This window comes from Ursus americanus, chromosome 17 (genome assembly GCF_024610735.1).
Source record: "Ursus americanus isolate L20-20 chromosome 17, mUrsAme1.1.p, whole genome shotgun sequence".
In the NCBI taxonomy this organism is placed as follows: domain Eukaryota; kingdom Metazoa; phylum Chordata; class Mammalia; order Carnivora; family Ursidae; genus Ursus; species Ursus americanus.
Genome location: NC_142143.1, coordinates 18,084,337 through 18,104,658, shown reverse-complemented (window position 1 = coordinate 18,104,658; position 20,322 = coordinate 18,084,337). Strand labels below are relative to the sequence as shown.

General features: G+C 41.5%; 1 protein-coding gene across 1 annotated transcript in view; it reads right to left on the bottom strand.

The window, feature by feature from the left end:
* Positions 1-5,653: 5,653 nt before the first annotated feature.
* C17H12orf42 (chromosome 17 C12orf42 homolog) overlaps positions 5,654-20,322 on the bottom strand; it is a 176,469-nt gene continuing 161,800 nt past the window's right edge. The window contains exons 3-4 of the mRNA XM_087869097.1: positions 9,678-10,061; positions 5,654-6,207 (exon numbers count right to left, since the gene is read on the bottom strand). Coding sequence (XP_087725223.1) covers positions 5,759-6,207; positions 9,678-10,061 — 833 coding nt within the window. The 3' untranslated portion in view covers positions 5,654-5,758. The remainder of the gene's footprint in view (positions 6,208-9,677; positions 10,062-20,322) is intronic.

Below are 20,322 nucleotides of genomic sequence, written 5' to 3'. Positions count from 1 at the left end.
AAGATGAAAACAGTCAAATTCGCTCCTTTCTCCTACAAGAACTCAAGTCTTTTCTCTCCCACATACCAACATATATATTTATTCGTAGACCTACAGGTGTATTTCACTTTGTAAAATAAATGATCTATGCTTTTGGCCTTGCTCAAAGATGAATTTACTAAAAAACAAATAACTTAAGCTTTAAGCCCTTTCATCTGCAAAGGTCTTTCCCAGCCCATCTAACTAACAATATCCATAATTTTGTATTCTTTTCCTTAAAAAGACCCCCTCAAAATGTATAACCTTCAGGGCCCACAGAAGTGGATCTCTTCCTTGTTATTTCCCATCACATTCACTACTTTGTTCTTTCAAATCCTCCACTCTTCAAAGTCAAGTTTAAATCCTGCCACAGGAAGCCTTCTGTGACAGTTCCAACTTGGATTGACTTCTCCCTTCTGTAAGTTTCCACTGAGTTTATCCATTAGACAACTTCAAAATCCTTTGTCCAAAACCCTCCAGGTTGAGTTTGGGAATTTGAATGTTTTTGTATATGATAGTGCATAAACTATGTATTATATAGTTTACTATGTATTTATAATGGTGCATAAATTATTTTTCATGTAACACTATTCATTAGGGTCCAAGGCAACACCCATAATCAAATATATTAATACATCTTTATCAAAATACATGACTATTCACACTAAGTGAGACAGAACTACAAATTGCCTTACTCCAGTTCGGGTCATTGCCAATGCCAAATGAGTTATAAAAGAATTTTCAGTCTTCCGAGATTTTGGATTTCTGAATGATGTTTAAAGGATTATAGACCTTATCATCGTGTCATTATTTCATGTCTCACCCCTTAGGTTTTACTTGACCAAAACGGCTCTTCACCACTAAGCTATCAAGAATATCGTGGGTGTTCATTAAATTTGATAGAATGAATGAATGAAAGAGCTGAGTCTTAGACCAGGGGGAGCTTGTCAAGGAAAAGGACCTTGTCCTTTTCAGTCAATATCCCCAACACCAAGGCCAGTGTCTGGCGCCTGGGGAATGCCCGATAAATGCGGTTGAGTGAAGTCACACATCTCAGATCTCTCACAAGAGCTACCTAGGACAGGAAGCACCCAACAGACACTTTACAATTACTGATCCTGATATCACTGACTTAAAAATCAGATTGATTCCCATAGGAGTGGGAAAACACAGGGTGGTGTGTATGGAGGAAGCAATAGGAGAAAAAGCCCAGACAGAGGGACGAACTTGTTCAGAAGTTCTGATGCAGCAGCTACCATTTCACAACGACCTTGGCCTGTGCGGGAGGGATGCCACCCATCTACGGATGCTGGAGCGTCTTTCTTAATGTCAAGTCTTCTCCTGACAACAAGCTCTTTCCTGGATCCCTGTGTGACTTTGAATCCTTAACATCACATCTGTAGTTTACAAAAACGTTGCCTTATTCCGCCCCTATCTGGGTAGCTTGAGACTTTTGGAGAAAGTTGAACCAAAGATGGCATGTGATGATAGAGACTGCCTTGGGCATTCTGTGCTCTGAACTGAACTTTTCTAAATTGGAGGCTCTAAATGGAATGATTTGATAATTTCTCAGCGATGTACATCGTTTTTCATAAGGAATGTCTGCAAACATCTCTGCTGGCGGCAATCATCACTGCGGCAAATTGCTTTGTTTCTCTGTTTCGGTTTCTGCGTCAGTAAATGGGACACTACGGCTTACCCCACAGCACTGAGACAAGGTAAAGAATATAGCATATAAAACCTTCTCAGAGAGGGACATGATGGGTCTCGTGGTCACCAGAAAGAATACTTACTACTGTCAGCGTGAGCAGCCATTGAATGCCAAGGCCCTAACTCACCCCTGCACAGCCAGTGCTGACGCTCAGGACAGTTATTGTTATTAGTCACAAAGAATGACTTCCATTTGCATGTTCTCTTACTTTTCAAAATGCTTTGATGTGATAGAAAACTTAATTCCCAAATTCACCTTTGCAGCGAACAAAAGATGTCATCGCCATTTCACAGTGAAGAAACTCCAGCCAAAAGATGGAGGGAGCCTAAGTTCAGGTCACATTTACCAGAATGCATTCTTGGTTCTTCGGATCTAGACAGACCCCAACACCTTAGCTCTTCCTTACTCCTCACTCTGCCACATCCCATCCCTTCCACAAGTCTGATGTCAATGAGCTCCAGCGCTGCCTTGAAAAAGTGCTGCCATCTCTAATGAACCTCAAAACCATCTTCTCTACCCTTATTTTTGGAGCCTTCGTTCACAGAGATGACGTGTCAGACAAAAAGAACTATTCGATCAGTCTCTGGCCCGACTTTGCTCTTCAAAGACGTCAACCCACAGTTACCAACTCCCATTCTGCACCTTGTCATCAGAGGGAAAGGGATCTATAAATAGACTTTCTATGCCTCCCTCACTTAGGCAGCAAGAGCATGGTGTATGGATTTATAGATGCTATCTGTGTAAGTGGAATACACCCAGAGAGACATACATACACATACGTCAGCTTTAATAATACAGTATATAATATGCATTTATAATGAAATAAAATTGCATAACAATATAGTTTTTAAAGCTTATATGTGTGTATATGGGTGTCTATACACATACATATGTATCTTACAACTGCTAAAAATAAAGCTTCGTCCATCAGTGAAATAGACAAGAGTAATAATGAGTACTTCATAAAGCCATCATGAGAACTAAATGAATTAATATCTACTATCTAGAATAGTCCCTAATACATAATGCACACTCAATAAATGTTATCTGTCATTGTAATTGTTTATTTTATATATTATAAAAGGAATCCTCATTTGTAAACATCATTCACTAGAGAGTGTGTTAAATACTTAGTTTCTTCAACACATCCATTTAAAAAATTCATCAATATCTATTTGCCAATGCGATTTTCAGAAAAACATTTTTTGGCTAAAGTGGCATATTATCTTCCTTAGAAGACACTTACAGTATGTGTAATAAATGTATCATAAGTCGAATCAGACACCCTTGAAGAAATATAAACAAGTTGTAATTCAGAACCTTAGTAACAGTTATTTTATACCATAGGACTTTATTCTATTCCTCAGTGAAAGTACTATAAATAAATATATATAATTTATATCTTAAAATTGATTCATCCTCAGTTATGGCTGTTTAATTCGGCATTGTTTTCAGAAATAATAGCATTGGGAAAGATTTAACTACATTCACGTTGGTGCATTCATGTCTAAGTTCTAATACAAAAGTGGTCATCATTCCGAAGACCCTGAGTGCCTGTAGCCCCTCACTCTCACGGTCACGTTGGAAACGCTCCACATCCATCACTACCAAAACAGGGTCCTGGCTGGACTGACTAACCTTCTTCCAACCAGGTGCACCCAAAGGAGAAAAAATAAGCATAACAGCTAGACATTCCTCCAAAGAAGCATGGGGTCCTGGAGGTATTTATTAAGGGTTGCTTTCTTAGCTCTGATTCTTCTTTCTTCACTACGTCTGAAGAGAAATCCTTATTTTGAACCCTACCGGTTTACATGAATTTTGGTATATTTAGAATAGAGTTGGAGCAAAGTTTTCTCACATGTGTTCCGCAGGAACTAGTGTGAAAGATATTGGCAGGTGCTATTTTTAAATATATGTGTGTGTGTATAAATAAATAAATAAATAAATAAATAAATAAATAAATAAATAAATAAATATCAGGATTTCCTGATCAAATAAAATTGAAAAACACTAGGCTAAACAGAGTTTATCATTTTTTTATGATGTAATTTCTGAGGCTCCCTAATATATTACTGCGACTCTCTAAGAGGGAGCTTGCTCGGATCACATCCCTCAGACGTATCTATTTATAGACTCCCCATCTCACAAAGCATCTTTCTAATTCCAATGTTCCATGGAACACACTTTGAGAAACTGCTTTAAAATATGGTATATCGGGGTGCCTGGGTGGGTTAAGCATCTGACTCTGGATTTCGGCTCAGGTCGTGATCTCAGGGTCCACGTTAGGCTCCACGCTGTGTTGGAGTCTGCTCAAGATTCTCTCTCCCTCTGCCCCTGCCCACCTCCACCCCTGAACTCTCTCTCTCTAAAAAATAAAGAAATTTTTTAAAGATAAAATATGGTATACCACATATTTCACATCTTTCGTTTATACCTCCTTTCTCCATTATGAATAGAATTGCTTCTTCTCTATCGTATTTTTAGTAAATTCACTATTTTGCACTTCCACAGATGAGAGAATCGATTTACTATATCAGAAACATTTCTTACTCCTGCAATTGACCATTACAGATTTCTGGTTAGTTGTTTTAAAATCACTTCAAGCAAAGCAATGATTTCTTTATCTGAAAAAAAATATCAGTGGTCCTAATTAATAAATAGCAAATTAAAATATCCCAGAATCAAAATTTCACCTAAAGCCTGAATTTACCCACACATTCTCTCCAACCAAATGTCATGAAGTTGAACTTGGGATTGTCATGTGCACTCTGGTAGCAGATGCCACTATCCCCTCAGGGAAATACAGCAACCACCCCTGGTAACCTGTTTGCTCTATTACAATAAAATCGTGTTAATAAATAAATAATAAAAATAATCATAGTCTGGACGAAGGAATGCTCTAAAGCCTGGGAATTGTTTTTTGTTTGTTCGTTTGTTTTCCTTTAAAGTGCATTACCCCCTAGGGAATGCTCAGAAATCAAGTCAACCTCAAAAGGACTAAACAGAGTTCTAAATGTTAAGCAGTTACGAGTTAACGACATTTCATTCCTATTAAAACTTGGAGACTTAAATTTGGACTTGTAGACTTGATGGTAAGTCTTGAATATGGGCATACTCTATTAATTCGAACTGAATGGGGGAAAATGCAGTAGGATTTATAAACTCCATTTATCAGACTCTGAATCCAAGCCTGGGGGAAAAATTGCAAAGAACTTGATTGCATAAGTACACATGGATGTATCGGTCTCATTGAATCGTGTTTCTCTTTCAATGCTGAAAAAAAGAATACTACATTTTAAAAAAACATAAAATCATTTGATAAAGTCAGTTTCTGCATTAAATCATGGTGAAATGTGCTGTCGAACCTACGTTAACTGAAGTAAAAAAATATTGCCTAAAATGGCCAATTTGATAGAATGTTACCTAAGGTTTATTCCAAAATAAGAAAACTCAGTATCTCTTTTGCATTAAACTGAGTTCCAAGTGTTTCGAGACCTCAGCGGAGCAGCCAGCTTCAGGTTCCTGACATTAAAAAACCCTAACACAGTCTGAAGAATTCCCCGAGGCACATCAGGAGTAATCAAATTTCATGTTAACTATTAAATTACAGACATTCAATTATGTTTTCCAAACCTCTGTTTAGAGACTCAAAAGGCCCTTAGAAAACATCCTTAAACCAGAGCTCAAGTTGGCAAATGAAACCCTTTACCTGTGCGAGCAACACAAAGAGGGGTCCGATCCCCGCAGGCACATTGCGAAGTGGCACGCGATGTACCCCATCCCCATTGTGAGGCACAAATTCTTTGTGACACTGGGAGACACCGCAGAACAAAAATACTCTTAGAAATGCTTCAAAAGGAACATTTTTGGCTGCGATAGAGACTTTTGACATTATTTATTAGGTTCAAAACTGCTTCACAAAAGCCTAACAATGGTTCTGTGGAAACCCGTACATCTGAGGTCCTTTCTGTCGCGGGCAGGCATTGATTGGAAGATGGGCAGCGCCCGCGGACAATTCCCTCGCAGCGGTCAGTGTAAGTGAGCATTCACCCCCGGCCTAGGAGGGGCCTGTGAACAAACCGTATGGAAACGCTGGGGTGGGCGGGCGGGGGGAGAAGAGCAAACCTTGATTAACTTCTTTGAGGGGAGATGGGTGGGAGCACCGGGGAGCAGAGGAAGGGGCGCTCCTGCCAGATTGCCGTGAAGGGAGGCGTCCGCCCTGGGCCCCCTTTTCCCTGGGGGACTAGGATGCTTGGGGAGCATCTCCGGTGCCACGGCAACCGCGCCTCCTCCGGCAGGACTCAGGGGCGCGCCCAGGGGCCGGCTTTGGCGATGGGGGTCTGCCTGAGCGCCTCCTGGGGCTGCCTTCCTGTCCTCCATCTCCGGCTCCGAGGAGCTCCGGGGGACCCCCGACGAGGCCAAGAGGGTCTGGCTTCTCCTGCAGAGGCCGATGGCCGTGTAAGGCCTCGCTGCGGGACCTGGAAGGCAGACAAGGGAGGAGTGGCCCTGAAGCGTGCGGAATTCACCCGCCCCGCCGCGACTTGCAGAAAATCTCTGCTGATAACTGGATGTGTGAGAAATCAACATTTGCAGTGTGCTGAGAGAAAGAGAGAGAGAGAGAGAGAGAGGCCCCGGACATTCATTCCCCTTGCGTGCTTTCCCGGCATTGCCTTAAGAAAATAAAATGCAATCTATTCCTTTCCTGCTGTTTAAAAGCACCGTCTCCAAAAAAATCATTTTTACAGACTCTTCATAAAACTTGTTATTTCAAGGAAAGCTGTCCGAAACGGCTCGAGGGAGATGAAACAGAAGAATTGGTGATGAAAATAGGGCCACAAATTCTAAATCAGGGAAAAGTTTGAGTGGAAAATTAAGTGAAATGAGAGAGCAGGCAAACAAACGGATCCATAACCCATGTAGACGTCCAACTGATCATTTAAACACCCAAGAGGGAATATTCTGGAAGTTTTAGAAGTTTCAAACAGCTGAAAATTAAAACAATCAAGGAATTAATCTGATCTGGATCTATATAACACATCCATACACACTAATACTAATAATCAGTTTGATGTTTTTCTTTATTTGCCCAGTCAAATAATTTTATGAAAAAGTCGAGATTTTTTTTACAATAATACAGTCAATACTGTAAAAGAATATATATATTCCACCTGCATTTCCATATATATATATATATATATATTTCCTTATGTAAAGTTTTTCCCTGAGAAATTCTACCCGTTGACCTATATAAAGTCTAATTCTTCAGTAGTAAATTAAGAAAATTTTTGTGCTTTAAATCACTTTCCACAAGTTTTAAAGGGCTTTGACTAGCATGTAGATATATAGAATTTGGAGCAATCCACAGCATTCACATTTCAAAAATTATGCATGAGATTAAAAATGCACAGTACCCTCTTTACAGTGGGTGTCAAACAGCTAGTCTATATCCAGGCAATTCAATTAGTTCATTACACACTATGCCTTGTACGTACTGGACATCTCCCACTACACACTCAACCTACCCAAGTCAACCTACCCAAGAAAAACTTTTCGTGACTTTGATTTTTCAGTGTAAGAATTATTTCCTGGAGATAAAGGTGGAATGGCATTTCAATATCTCCAGGTAAGTAAAAGCTTTCAGAACGCCAAACACACTGCTTTCTGAAAACTAGATGCTTAATAGCTGTTTGTGGATTTGGACTTGCAGCTGTGGCAGATGACCAATTCATTGCTATCAATAATCAGTGCAAGAGAATTCTATAAGAGAACATGGATATGGTTTTGGAATTTAGAGCCACAGAATATAACCTAGGCAGGTCAAGACAGGTCAAGGCTGTGCCATAAACAAAGAATAGGAATTCCTTCCCTGAATGCAATTCGGTAATGATGCATTTTGTAACAGACTCTCTTAGGGAGGGAGTGTGGTGTAATGGAATCAACAAGGCTTTGGTGTCAGACCATCGTAGATGCAAATCCTGACACATCACCTGGCCTAAGCCCCTTTGTCCTTACCTGAACCATGAGGATTGTATTACCTACTTCACAAGGTCACTAATAGGATTAAGTTTGTTCATTCATTTATTCGTTCTTTTAGATTCGTCTGTTATATGTCTGCCGGTATTCTAGACACTGGCGATTCAGAGAAGCACAAAGCAGGCCATATCCCTGCACTTACAGAGCTCACGTTCTAGTTGTGGGGAAAGGGGATCGGGATGGGAAAGTAGGTGACTAAAGAAGCAAATGAAGAACTGAGTGAGTGTCAGCTGGTAATAAATCCAAAGTAGAAAAGTAATGCACACATAGGTGGCAATTTCAAAAAAGACTTGAAGGAAGTGAAAAAGCAAGCTAGTTAAGTATCTGAGAGAAGCGCGTGCTAAAAGTAAAGCATCTAGTAAGCAGTAAGCGCTCCATACCCAAGAGCTGTTATCATCATGTTTAAAATCAGCACAGGTATACTCTGACCTGGAGTCACAATGGAGGGCTTGAATCCTGCTCCAGCCCTAACGCTACAGAATCTCCATGGGCTTCAGGTTTTGCATCTAAAGCATGGGAAGATAGCAGTTCCTGTCTCAGAGGATGGCCACGTGGATCAAAACTGAAGATGTATGTTCAGATTTTAGCACATGGCCTTATACATAGTAAGACAAAAAAAATGTTGACCAGCCAGTATCCTCAGCATCCCATCCTCAAGCCCGTCTTCCCAGAAATGAAGCGATCTCTGAATGAGCATCTTTGGTAGGAGGTCTACCAGCTCCTCCTCCGCCACCTCCAGTCCAAGCAGGACACTCTCCTCCAGTTCAAAGAAAATTCTCCTTTGTATTGAGTAAAAATCTGTCTCTTTCTTCTATTGGTCAATTCCAACAAACTGCATAAACATATGAAGTGAAATCTACCAAAAAAGTTTCCAAAAAAAAAGTTATGTAAAATTAATCTAATCTTTCTACATGATGGTTCTAGAGCATCTGGAATATACGTTGTTTACTCACATTTTCTTACCTCCAGTCCGGACGACAGCACCATAAACACCGCCGCCATCACCCCCACCGCAGTTTGGTCCCTGCTGTGTCCAGCGGACTTCATTTATACCAGTACCCTAATGACAACATCTCTTCAAGGCAGTAACTGTCATTAGTTTGCAGATGAAAATACGGAGCTCAAAGAACATGTGTAGGACTGATCATGGCTACAGAATGGAAATGGGAGAAGGGGGAGATTTGAGCCTAGGTGTCCCTGGTTTCAAAGCTTATTCCTCCTGGTCCATTTCCTTATTTTTACTCATTCCTCCTATGAGCAATTTTGAAACACTTTGTCGTCATACACATTATCGTGTGCTATGAATTCACAGTTTCCTTACCTGTAAAATGGGGATAATGGCATTACCTGCCTAAAAGTGTTATGAGACGGTTTCATAAAATAATGTGAAATGCTCAGCACACTGTCTGGCACATGGTGAGAGCTAATTAAATGAGAGCTGGATTGACCATGACAGCAATAATTGTCATTATCATTATTATCTGGTGCAATACCTGAATCATCACATTACTTGTCATCAAAGCACACTTGTTCCCTCCTCCAATACAATACTTGGCAACGAGTAGACTTCCATTCAAGACTGACTGATATAGCTCTTACAGAACCTTCTAGAATAGGATCTGCCATTGAGTCAGTAATTTTACTGTTTATATGAAGTTAAAAACAAAGTGTGACCAATTGAAGAGAGAAACAAAGAATTAAGAATCACGAAGTCAGGGCGCCTGGGTGCAGTCAGTTAAGCATCTGACTCTTGGTTTCCGCTCAGATCATGATCTCAAGGTCACATCAGGCTCTGAGCTCAGTGTGGAGTCTGCTTGAGATTCTCTCCCTCTGCTCCTCCCACTTGTGCTCTTTCTCTCTAAAATAATTAATTAAAAACAAAAACAAAACCCAAGAACCACAAAGTGATCCTTACCGAGTGGGGCAGAATCTCCCCTGGAACTGCGGGAGGGCCGGTTCTGAAGTCTCGCGTGCCTACTGATGTGCGTGCCTGCAGCCTCCAGGTGCAAGGGAATGACTGACTGCGATCTAATAGGCTTTTTTGTCACGTGCTTTGCCAAAATGGGACTGCTCCAGGCCTCACTGGGTGCTCCTCTGGCTCTCCTAATTTCTCGTCTGACAGTGGGGATCACTAGGGTCTCATCGCATTCATTGGATGGTAACTGGGAGGAGCTGGATTCTCCATGGCTCTCTTCTTCCGAAGAAGCTACACTCACCACAGGAGACCTGGGGACGGTGTGCAGGTGGGCACAAAGCAGGCTTTCACATGCCACTGGAGTCTGAATCTTTCCTGGAGACACTGCAAAAGGTAAGCATGTTAGTTTAAAAGAATGCACTTCAGTATTACCTTCGAGATTAATGGTAGGAAGAATGAAATCAAGCAATATGTGGATTATTTGTTTGTTTCACATTTCTGTACCAAGCAAACAGAAAGGACAAAGAAGCCAAGGACCTGAGAGCCTAAGTGGGAGAAGCAGAGGAGGGAAAAGATATGGCAAGGGTGGTAAAAGGCTGAAAGTGCTTCTGTTGGAAGCCTAGACATGTTGGTCAATCAGTCCTCACACGAACTGTATCTGACAGATGCTATTATTACCTCCATTTTATAGGTCAGAAAGCTAGTTTGAAGCTAATGGGTTGAATTGTGTCCCTAAGAGGATATGTGGAAGTCCTAACCCTCTGCACCTGGGAATTATTTGGAAATAGGGTCTTTGCAGGTGCAATCAAGTTGAGGTTGTTAGAGTGAGGCCATAATCCAATATGACAAGCATCCTTGTCGGAAGGAGAAACAGACATGGGCGCACAGGAAGAACACCAGGTGATGACGGAGGCAGGGACGGCAGTGTGGGATCTCCGAGCCAAGCTATGCCAAGGATTACAGCAACCAGCAGCAGCAGCTCAAAAGAGGGTATGGAAGGAATTCTCCGTGAGAATCTCCAGAAGGCGTCAATCCTACTGACACCTGGATTTCTCACTTCTGGCTGCCAGAACTGGGAGAAAACAATTTGGTTTTCAGCCATCCCATTTGTGATTCTTTATGACAGCAGTGCTAGGAAACAGGTATCCACAACAGCTCCTATTGTCCCAGAGCAGTTATTAACAGCAGCCTTTTCATACTTAAAAAAAGAAAAAAATAAAAAGATGTTCAGATTTGGGGAGTAAAAGGTAGAAAAGAGGAAAAACCAGGAGCTGGGAAGTGTGGAAGGGGAAGGGAATCTATTGCATGAGTTCTACTGTGTGTCAGAACGGTGCCAGGGTGCAAAAAGTCTTAGCAAGATTCCTATTCCCTGTGCTCCAGCTGTGGGCAAGGGGCAAAGAGGATGCTGGTCATGTTAGCGACCAGGACACACTCCTCCTAAACCACAGCCTTGTCTGCAAAAGGAGGAATCAAAGCGAATGCCTCTGGGGGTTTGCAGATAATAGAAATGAGACAAAGGGCCAAGGAAGGGTACCCTGGGAGTACATGTCCTGTCAACTGGGGCTAACCACTTCTCAGATCACGCCTTATATGTTGCCGTGAGGGCAGGTGGACCCAGTGTAGACAGATTTTTCTGGATTCTCAGGAGAAGCAGAAATATATTTTTTATATATATAAACATTTATAATTTTTCAGTGTTGGTAACTCACTCAATTTTTGAAAAAAACACAGCGTGAGCTCCACAAAACACATCTGCTCTCTGAATCACTACAGGCCATCAATTTGCATCTTTGGCCCACGGCCAGCCCTATAAAAGTCACAGTATCATTTGCGTCCCTTCATACCATCTTCATCTCAGAATATGATTTTATAAATATTCAGCTGGGCACCATGGGAATGCATGTGCAAGCTTTGTGCGTAAGCAAATTTTAGAGTTCTAGAAGTTTTGTCTACCTCCAACACTTTAGGAAGATTGAGCTCTGTTTTCATTTTAATTGATTGCCTCATTTCATTTTAAGCCCAGAATTCGAAATGGCGCACAAATGCACCAGGCTTTCCCAAATGCAAAGCAATAGCTAGAATCTTTCAGGACAGCAGCTCTGGGACTCTGGATCCCAAAGGAAAATCCATAGCATTAGAACCATCGCCATTTGATCTGCCCTTGTTCTATTGTTCAAACATCAAGGACAGGATGGAAGTTTCAAAGACACTTCACACACCTTCTCATCCTAAAAGTTAGGAGTTGAAAGAGACCTTATAGATCATCTGAGGCTGACCCACCACCCTCATCATCCACCGCTGCTTAAATACCTCCAGGAGCCTGTGGGGCGTCGGGGTGGCTCAATCGGTTAAGCATCTGCCTTCGGCTCAGGTCATGATCTCAGGGTCCTGGGATCGAGTCCTCCATCGGGCTCCCTGCTCTGCCGGGAGTCTGCTTCTCCCTCTCCCTCTGCCCCTCCCCCTGTTTGTGCTCTCTCTCCTTCTCTCAAATAAATAAAATCTTTTTAAAAAAACACCTCTAGGAGGCTGAATCTCACTACCTCTGCAACAGAGATTTCCTCGATTATTAGAAGAGCAAATAACATTGTATTTGCAATATAATAAGCGTATTATATACATGGATATATGTAATACTATATATGGGGAATAATTATTAAAGCCTCCTTATATGGTGTTGGGACAGGTGGTGACTATGCTTATTTAGTTATTCAACCAATATTTATCGCGATCCTATCAGATACCAGGTACTACGCCAATGACAAAATGTTACCCAGGCCAACAAAATGGATCATTTTGAGACTACATTGACCAGTTGATTTACAGCAAAATGGACATTAGTGCAGCAAAGCAGAGCCTCTCAATCTCACAGACACTGGAGTGAATTTCAAGTTTCCTTTACAATACAATTACCAGGTTGCCTGATTGAATAGAACCACCAGTTGTTTTAGCATTAAACACCCTGAGACTGTGGCAAATGGAAGGGTATTTTGCAATCTCCAATGGTTTCCAGTCTTTTTTTTTTTTTAAGTTTTCAAATTTCCCCACCAAGATAGTGACAGACCTTGAGCCCAAATCCACCGCTCATGATTTCAAGCCCAGTGCACGTTGTTAGGTCTCACATCTCTTGAATCTAATGTGGTATTTTCCAATCCTGGCTGTGCATTAGCCAATACCCAGCATGCTTTGAAAAATACGGACACATGGTCCCAGGACCCCAGGACCTGTGGTTTGCGAGCCTCTTGGGGATTATAATGAGTGATCAGGGAAACATTTGTCTAATTCACTCGGAAGGAAGTTCAGGTACTGTTAACTATGAGTTAGTCCCAGCAATCATGAACGTGCTGAAACATGAAGTCCGAGGCGTCTTTCTCCTCAGAGTATTACCTCTCTGTGGACAAGTCTTCATTTCAAAAACCAGCATTCTGTATCACTTTACAGCTTGTATACTCCTTTACATCTTATTTCTTTTCCCATCAGTAATCCCCCTTGCGTCTGACAACAACCCTTTTGCTTCCTCATTTTTCTGAGGAGAAAACTGAAGTCAGCGAGTGAGCACCTTGTCCACACCACTCACCGTGCATCACAGAAGCTGGGGTGGGGACCCACGTCTTAGATGTTGAGGGGGTTTTGTTTTTTTCCCACACAGTCAATGCCGGCTTTGCCAGAGCAAACTACGGGAACCGGTTTTGATGAAGGGAGGGATAGAAGTGGGCACAAGAACAGCTAACAAGCGGTGGCGCCTGACCACAGCTCTGACACGGTCCTAGGTCCACGCTTCGGGCCGTCGTCAATGCTGTCAGCAGGGCTTCTGATGTGCCAAGGAAGAAAGGGCATCTGCCTATGGCCCAATGCCTGGAACTCGCCCCCATGAAAGCCCACATTCTTGTGGCTCCCCCAGCCACCCGTCCAACTTTTCTCACTAATCGAGGCCCTTGTTTTGTGGTGTGTTGTTTGCTAAAAAAAATTCTTCCCATTATCCCAGGTTTGCGAGTTCTTTTCATGTGTAGGCGACTCCGCCTGTCATCTTGCTCTCAGGTCTTCCATCTGTTGCTAATTTCATTGGAAGCAATATTGTGGCAGACAGGAGATTTCAAGGTACAGTAAAATAAGCCTCAGAGCTGAACGTGTTCCACAGAAGCAATTTATCTTTCTCTTGAGCAGCAAAATAGTTCATGATAAGTCATGACAGATTCTGATTCATTCATTTTATTCATTTTCTAGTCCTGTAACTCCTGCACTTTCCGCCCCTCCACGACACCAGCAGGCACGGTGCCGCAGCCCTTTGTGCCTGAGCCCAGCAGGTACCCCTCAATATATAACTCCTATGTGTTTGCATCCCCCCTCTGTCTCTTTGCTTTCTTGACTAGCATGTTCATGTTATGGGAGGACCAGAGGCGACTGTCTTGGAAGGAGAACTAAAACCCAGAGACAATTAATTTCCCAAAGCTCATTTGCCCTTGACGGTCGGCACAAATAGGAACTGAAGCTAATTTATGTCATCTCCTGCATATAAAACCAAACGCAACCCTGAAACAGGTCTTTAATTAATGCTGAAAACTCCAACAACATACTCTTTAAAAGGATTCTTAAACCACACCATGGAGTTTAATAGAATCTGCCACTTTACACCATCTCTCCTGGCTGTGGAGTGAGAGTCCTTTGTGAGCCAATGGGGTTGAGTCTACAGAAGGAGTCGATGACGCATCAAGCCCTGAGCAGTGGTAGAGCTTAAAGACCAAGTGTACAAGTTCTGCACCCAGACTCCTCGGCCCAAATCTCTCTTACCTCTTTCTGGCTGTGTTACTAAGACCAAGTTGCTCAAATGCTCTCTTAGTTTTCTCACTCATAATGTCAATAATCATAATACCTACAGGTATTATGACAGGGTTCAAGTGCAGACTAAATTAAAAACAAAGCAATGCCTGGCACACAGGAAGTACTCAGCGAGGCTTAGCTGTTATTATTATTGTTGTTGTTATTGAAAACGTTCCTTCCTCTCTCCCTCTGTAGCTCCTGGCTGGGCTCTTTCAGTGATAAGGACTCAAGCGGAAAACTCAAATGGATGTGCATGGTCGTTTTGTACAGCGGTTATGAGCTAGAGAGTCTGTGTGGCTCTGTCTCATCCGTAAAATGGGGAAAATGATAACAAAAATGGGGGAAAATATAAGAAATGGACTTCCAGTTTTAGCTCCAACATGGAAACAGCTTGGAAACTGACATTCCTATCCTTGCAACGAGAAAGAGCTAAATGAACTAAAAATCAATAACTTTATTTGGACCCATCAGAGACTGAGTTCACAGAACAAACTGGCACTCTATAATCTGGACACAGGTGAACCCAAAGACTCAAACCAAGGTCTGTTTCCCTAGAGTAGAAGCCTCTGAAGCCATAAACTGGTAGGATCATTTAAATGGTAATTTTGATGAATTGTTGGAGGCTAAGTGTAGAAGAGTTTGAGAGCGAGAAAATCCTGAGGGCTACAGTTTTGGGGGGTCTGTATACGTATTTCAGTGGGTTTTGCCTTAGAAGAATCCCACTCACAGTCCCCCACCCTAGTTTCTCAAGCTGAGGATCTAAGAAAGATCCTTTCACACTTCTGACACCGAAAAGGGAAGAAGAGTCATTGTAAAATATGCCTAGAGCCCTCTCCATAGCAAAGGCATACATCTTATCATCACAACACTAGGTCCCTAGTGTATTACAGCTGAAGAAGCTGAAGACGAAGGGGGAAAAGCCAAAGACAAAAGCAGGAACACTGAGGAAATACGAAGCCTCTGACACCTACAGCTATAACAAACATTAAACACAACCCAACACCTAGCCAGATTCACATCAATACCCCCCTCCACGCAAGGATCTGTTTATCTCAGTTCCTATTTCCTCCTATATCAAGATTGGCCTTCCACAAAACATTATGAGGCATGCCAAAAAGCAAGAAGAAACACAGTGGAAGAGACAAAGCAAAGCCTAAGAACCAGACTCAGATATGACACTGATGTTGGAATTATCAGAGAAGGCATTTAAAATAACTCTGATTAATATGCTTAGGGCTCTAATAGAGAAAGCACACAACAAGAAAGAGCACATAAGTAAGGTAAGCAGAGAGATGGAAACTCAAAGAACCAAAAAGAAACACTACTTGATTTCACTTATATGTGAAATTCAACAAAGTTGAACACATAGAAGCAGAGAGCAGAACGCTAGTTACCAGGGGCAGGGAGGTGGGGGAGATGGGGTGTTAGTCAAGGGTACAAAGTCGCAGTTACATAGGATGAATAAATCTAGAGATCTAATGTGCAGCATGGTAACTATAGTTACTAATACTGTACTGAATCCTGGGAATTTGCTAAGAGGGTAGATTTCAGGTGCTATCATCACACACCAGAAAAATGGTGACTATGTAAGGAGATGACATGTTAATTAGCTTTATAGTAGTAATCATTTCACTATGTGTGTGTGTGTGTGTGTGTGTATCAAATCATCATGTTGTACACTTTAAATATATACAGTTTTTATTAAAAAATGAAATACAATAAAAATACAACAAAAAAAGAAATGCTATAAATACAATACACTGTAACAGAAATGAAGAATGTCTTCAATGGGCTCCTCAGTACACTGGAAAGAATCAGTGAGCATGAAAATAGGTCATTAAGGACTTCTGAACTAAAATGCAGAGAGAAAGGATTGGAGGAAAAATTAAAAATTTAAAAATTTAAAAAACAGTACAGAACATACAAGAACTGTGGGACAATTTTATGAGATACAACATACACATCCTTTTTGGAAGATGAAAAGAGAGAGAATGAGGCAGAAGAAATATTTGAAGTAATGATGGCTGAGAACTTTCAAAAATTAATGACAGACACCAAACCATAGACCCAGGTTGCTCAAAGAACATTAAGCAAGAGAAATGACAAAAAGAAAAAAAAATGACATCTAGGCATATCATGTTCAAACTGCAGAAATCCAAACACAAAGAGAAGATCTTGGAAGAATCAGGGGTGGGGAGAGGCAGGGAGCACCTTTTAGAAGAATAAGGATAAGAATTAAAGTGGATTTCTCATCAGAAACAGCAAGCAGGAAGAGAGTGGAATGAAATAGTTACAAAGTATTGGAAGAAAAAAACCAAAAACAGCAGCCTTGAGTTCTATATCCAGCAAAATTACACTTCAACACTTACGGAGAAATACTTTCTCAAATAATAATAAAAAAGTGGAGAGGGGCACCTGGGTGGCTCAGTCGGTTAAGCGTCTGCCTCCACCTCAGGTCATGATCCCAGGGGTCCTGGGATCAAACCCTGAGTTGAGCTCCCTGCTCAGTGAGGAGTCTGCTTCTCTCTGCTTCTGCCCCCCTCCCCCGCTGGTTCTCTCTCTCTCTCTCTCTCTTTCCAAATAAATAAAATCTTTTCAAAAATTGGAGAAAATTTATTGTCCACAGACCTTCCTTACAAGAAATGTTAAAACAAGTTCTCAAGGAGAAGGAAAATAATAGAGGTCATAAATTCAGATCTACATAAAGAAAGGAAGAACTCAGAGAGGAATAAGTAAAATCTTTAATTTTTTTATTTTTAATCTAAAAGGTAACTGCTTCTAAAAGAAGCCTACTCCTCCATTTCATTCCCAAATGGCCTCCTGACCTCCATCATGTCTCCGTTCCCTGATCTGTTTTTATTCAACATAGTATAATAATATTTTGTATATCTAATCATTTACAAGTTTATGCCAATATTCCTAGCTCTATGAGGGCAAGTACCATCTCTCAATCATTCCCCACAGTATCTCAAACACTAGGCAGGAAGTTCATGCTCAGAAACTTCTCTTGGAAAAAACGAATGAATCTCTCACCTCTCCGATGGATGCTCTTTGGCGTTATAACATTACCTTTATCCATGTGCACATCACCCTGTATCCTCCCTTTCTGCAGATTTGTCTGAGAGTAACCACTTCCCTTTTCTTTCCTTTGGGATTGGTCCACACTGCTCAGTTCACCCCAGTCACCACCCAGCTCTCACTACCAAAAAGGGCAAACAAGTTTCATCTCAAACACCAGAAGCCCAAATTGGAGGTGGCACTGAGTTTTAAAGAGGAGTTCCACAGCCGTGTCTTGGTTCATGGGGAAGTTGCCGATGTCTACCATGGGTTTAGGAGAATGAAGCGGTCACTAAAAGGGCAGGCACCTGTCACAGCTCAGGTACTCTGGAAAGTGTGAGGGTCCTGTCCCTGCTTTCTGCAACAGGGTGTTTCTTCTGATATCATTCTAGTAAAAGGACACACAGAGCCAGCCTCTCACTGCACATCAAAGGTAACTGAAGAGCGTTCAAACATACCTCACCGTCCTCCCATGACACCACCTCTTCCCCATCATACATCAGCCTTACTCAGTTCTAAGTACACGGAATTGCAGAAACTTTCCAGTCTAGGGACATAGAAGCGGACTGGATCTGTAGTTAGACCCTAGATTCTTTCAAACACAGAACATAATTTGAGAACCAGCACACTGGGTTTCTAGTGGATTCATTGAATGAACGTTTCCAGACCCTGGTTTCCTCATCTATAGATGAAATACTATGATCTCTTAATTATTCTCCAGCCCTATTCTCCAGGCCTCCAGGCCTATGAGTCTCTGAGTTTTTTAAACTACACTGAACATTTTTTTTCTTGATTTATTTTTGGAGCATTACGTTACCAGATGAAATTGCTATTTTGTAGGACAAAAATGGTCAAACGTGGGCAATTTCATATTTTACAATTTAATACGCTTAGAAGAGTACGCATGACATATACACATAGTTTAAAGAAAACAAATAGCCACAGACCAACCCAATTTCAATACACAAATCTCCACTACTTATTCATCCATTGTCTTATTGATGGGTATGCGGGTGAAGTCGTTTTGTTGTTTTATATCACAAACAAGACTGCTGTGAACATTTTTGCACACGGCTCCTGCTGCCTGTACACTAGTTTCTCTAGAAGTGCAAGAGCCAAGTCACTGGGTGTGCATGTCTTCCGCCTCATTATACACTACCCACTGTTTTCCAAGTGTTTTTACCAATTTACACTCCACCGGCAGTGTAGAAGGCTTCTTACTGTCCCCCAGCCTTGCCAACACTTGCTATTCCTTGATTAGGTTTCTCGATCTTTACCATCCTGGCAAGTATGAAACAGTTCTGCTACTGCGGCTTTAATCCGTACATTTTCCTGTTAAATAATGAGCTCGAGCATCTCCCTTCTCACCAAATCTTTCATCTAAATTGCTTACAAGCTTTAGAATCATGGGTTGAGTTTCAGCCTCTTTTCCTTCTCCTGCCCCTTCATAGTCTAACCAGCTGGTGAATAGTGACATTCGCCCTGGAGGACACAGTGGGAAGCACTTGGGTAATCCACCAAGTTGATAACCTGCGTCTAAATAAATAACCAGGACTTGACCCTCGGGGACTGTACTCACGCCATTCAACTGCCATGACCCAGTGCAATATTTCATGTCTTGCTAAAACTCCGGCCCCGCAGTATTTTGCATGCAGCTAAGGACTTGGACAATTCTTTCATCTGAGTGATTAGCTTATTTCAGCCACGGCTTGCTCGAGACACAAAGGCTTGTGCTACCTGCCTGTGCTATCACTCCAGACGGCACCTTAGCTTTTGTGCATGAAATGTGCTTCACATCTCTCACCCTTCCCCCGAAGGACGTGAAGTTTCCCAATGACCCTTTTAAATGTGATACTAAGACTGGAAAACATTTTAAATCACACTATTCAATAGCACATGTTCAGGAAAGCAACCCTTCATGATAGGTATTCTGTTAAAATAAGAAAGAAAGAAAGAAAGAAAGAAAGAAAGAAAGAAAGAAAGAAAGAAAGAAAGAAAGAAAGAAAGAAAGAAAGAAAGAAAGAAAGAAAGAAAGAAAGAAAGAAAGAAAGAAAGAAAGAAAGAAAGAAAGAAAGAAAGAAAGAAAGAAAGAAAGAAAGAAAGAAAGAAAGAAAGAAAGAAAAAGTGTTTTCCCCGCAAGCTAGAGAATGCAACAGAAAGGTGGATCTTTCTTAAATGATTCTGTGAATAAATGATTCTGATTCTGACAAACAAAATGAAGAAGGGTGGAAAAAAAAAAGTCACACATAGAATCAGGAACAATTGAAAGAGGAATCCAGGCTACCTCTTACCCCGGCCTTTGTTGAAGGGATCACCAGAGATCTATGTAGATATTATTTTGAAATTTAGAGCTTCAACTTGTATGAACATGAATGCCCATGCTGAGTTTCTGCGCGCCTCTGTGAAACTGCAGAAAGAACCCGACAGACCCTATTCTTGCATTAAAGCAACACACTGTGGAAAGCCTGAAAATAAACCATCTATGCTTGATTAATTAGGTTTGTAAGTATTGTTTCAGAACCAAACAATATTTCTAAAGATTTCAATAGTTCAAAGATTGCCCTATGGCCGTCTGGCCAATACATCTTCCAACACACGCAGTTTACAAGCATTTTTCTTCCCAATATGTTGTCTTTGGTTGGTGCGACATTGTTTGAGCGCAGGGCTATTTGGGTCATAGTGGTTTTCTCCCCTGCACAGCAGTGGTGCTGAGCACAGCACTTTGACCATACATCTTCCATGTCATTTCCATCAAAGGCACATGATACTTCCT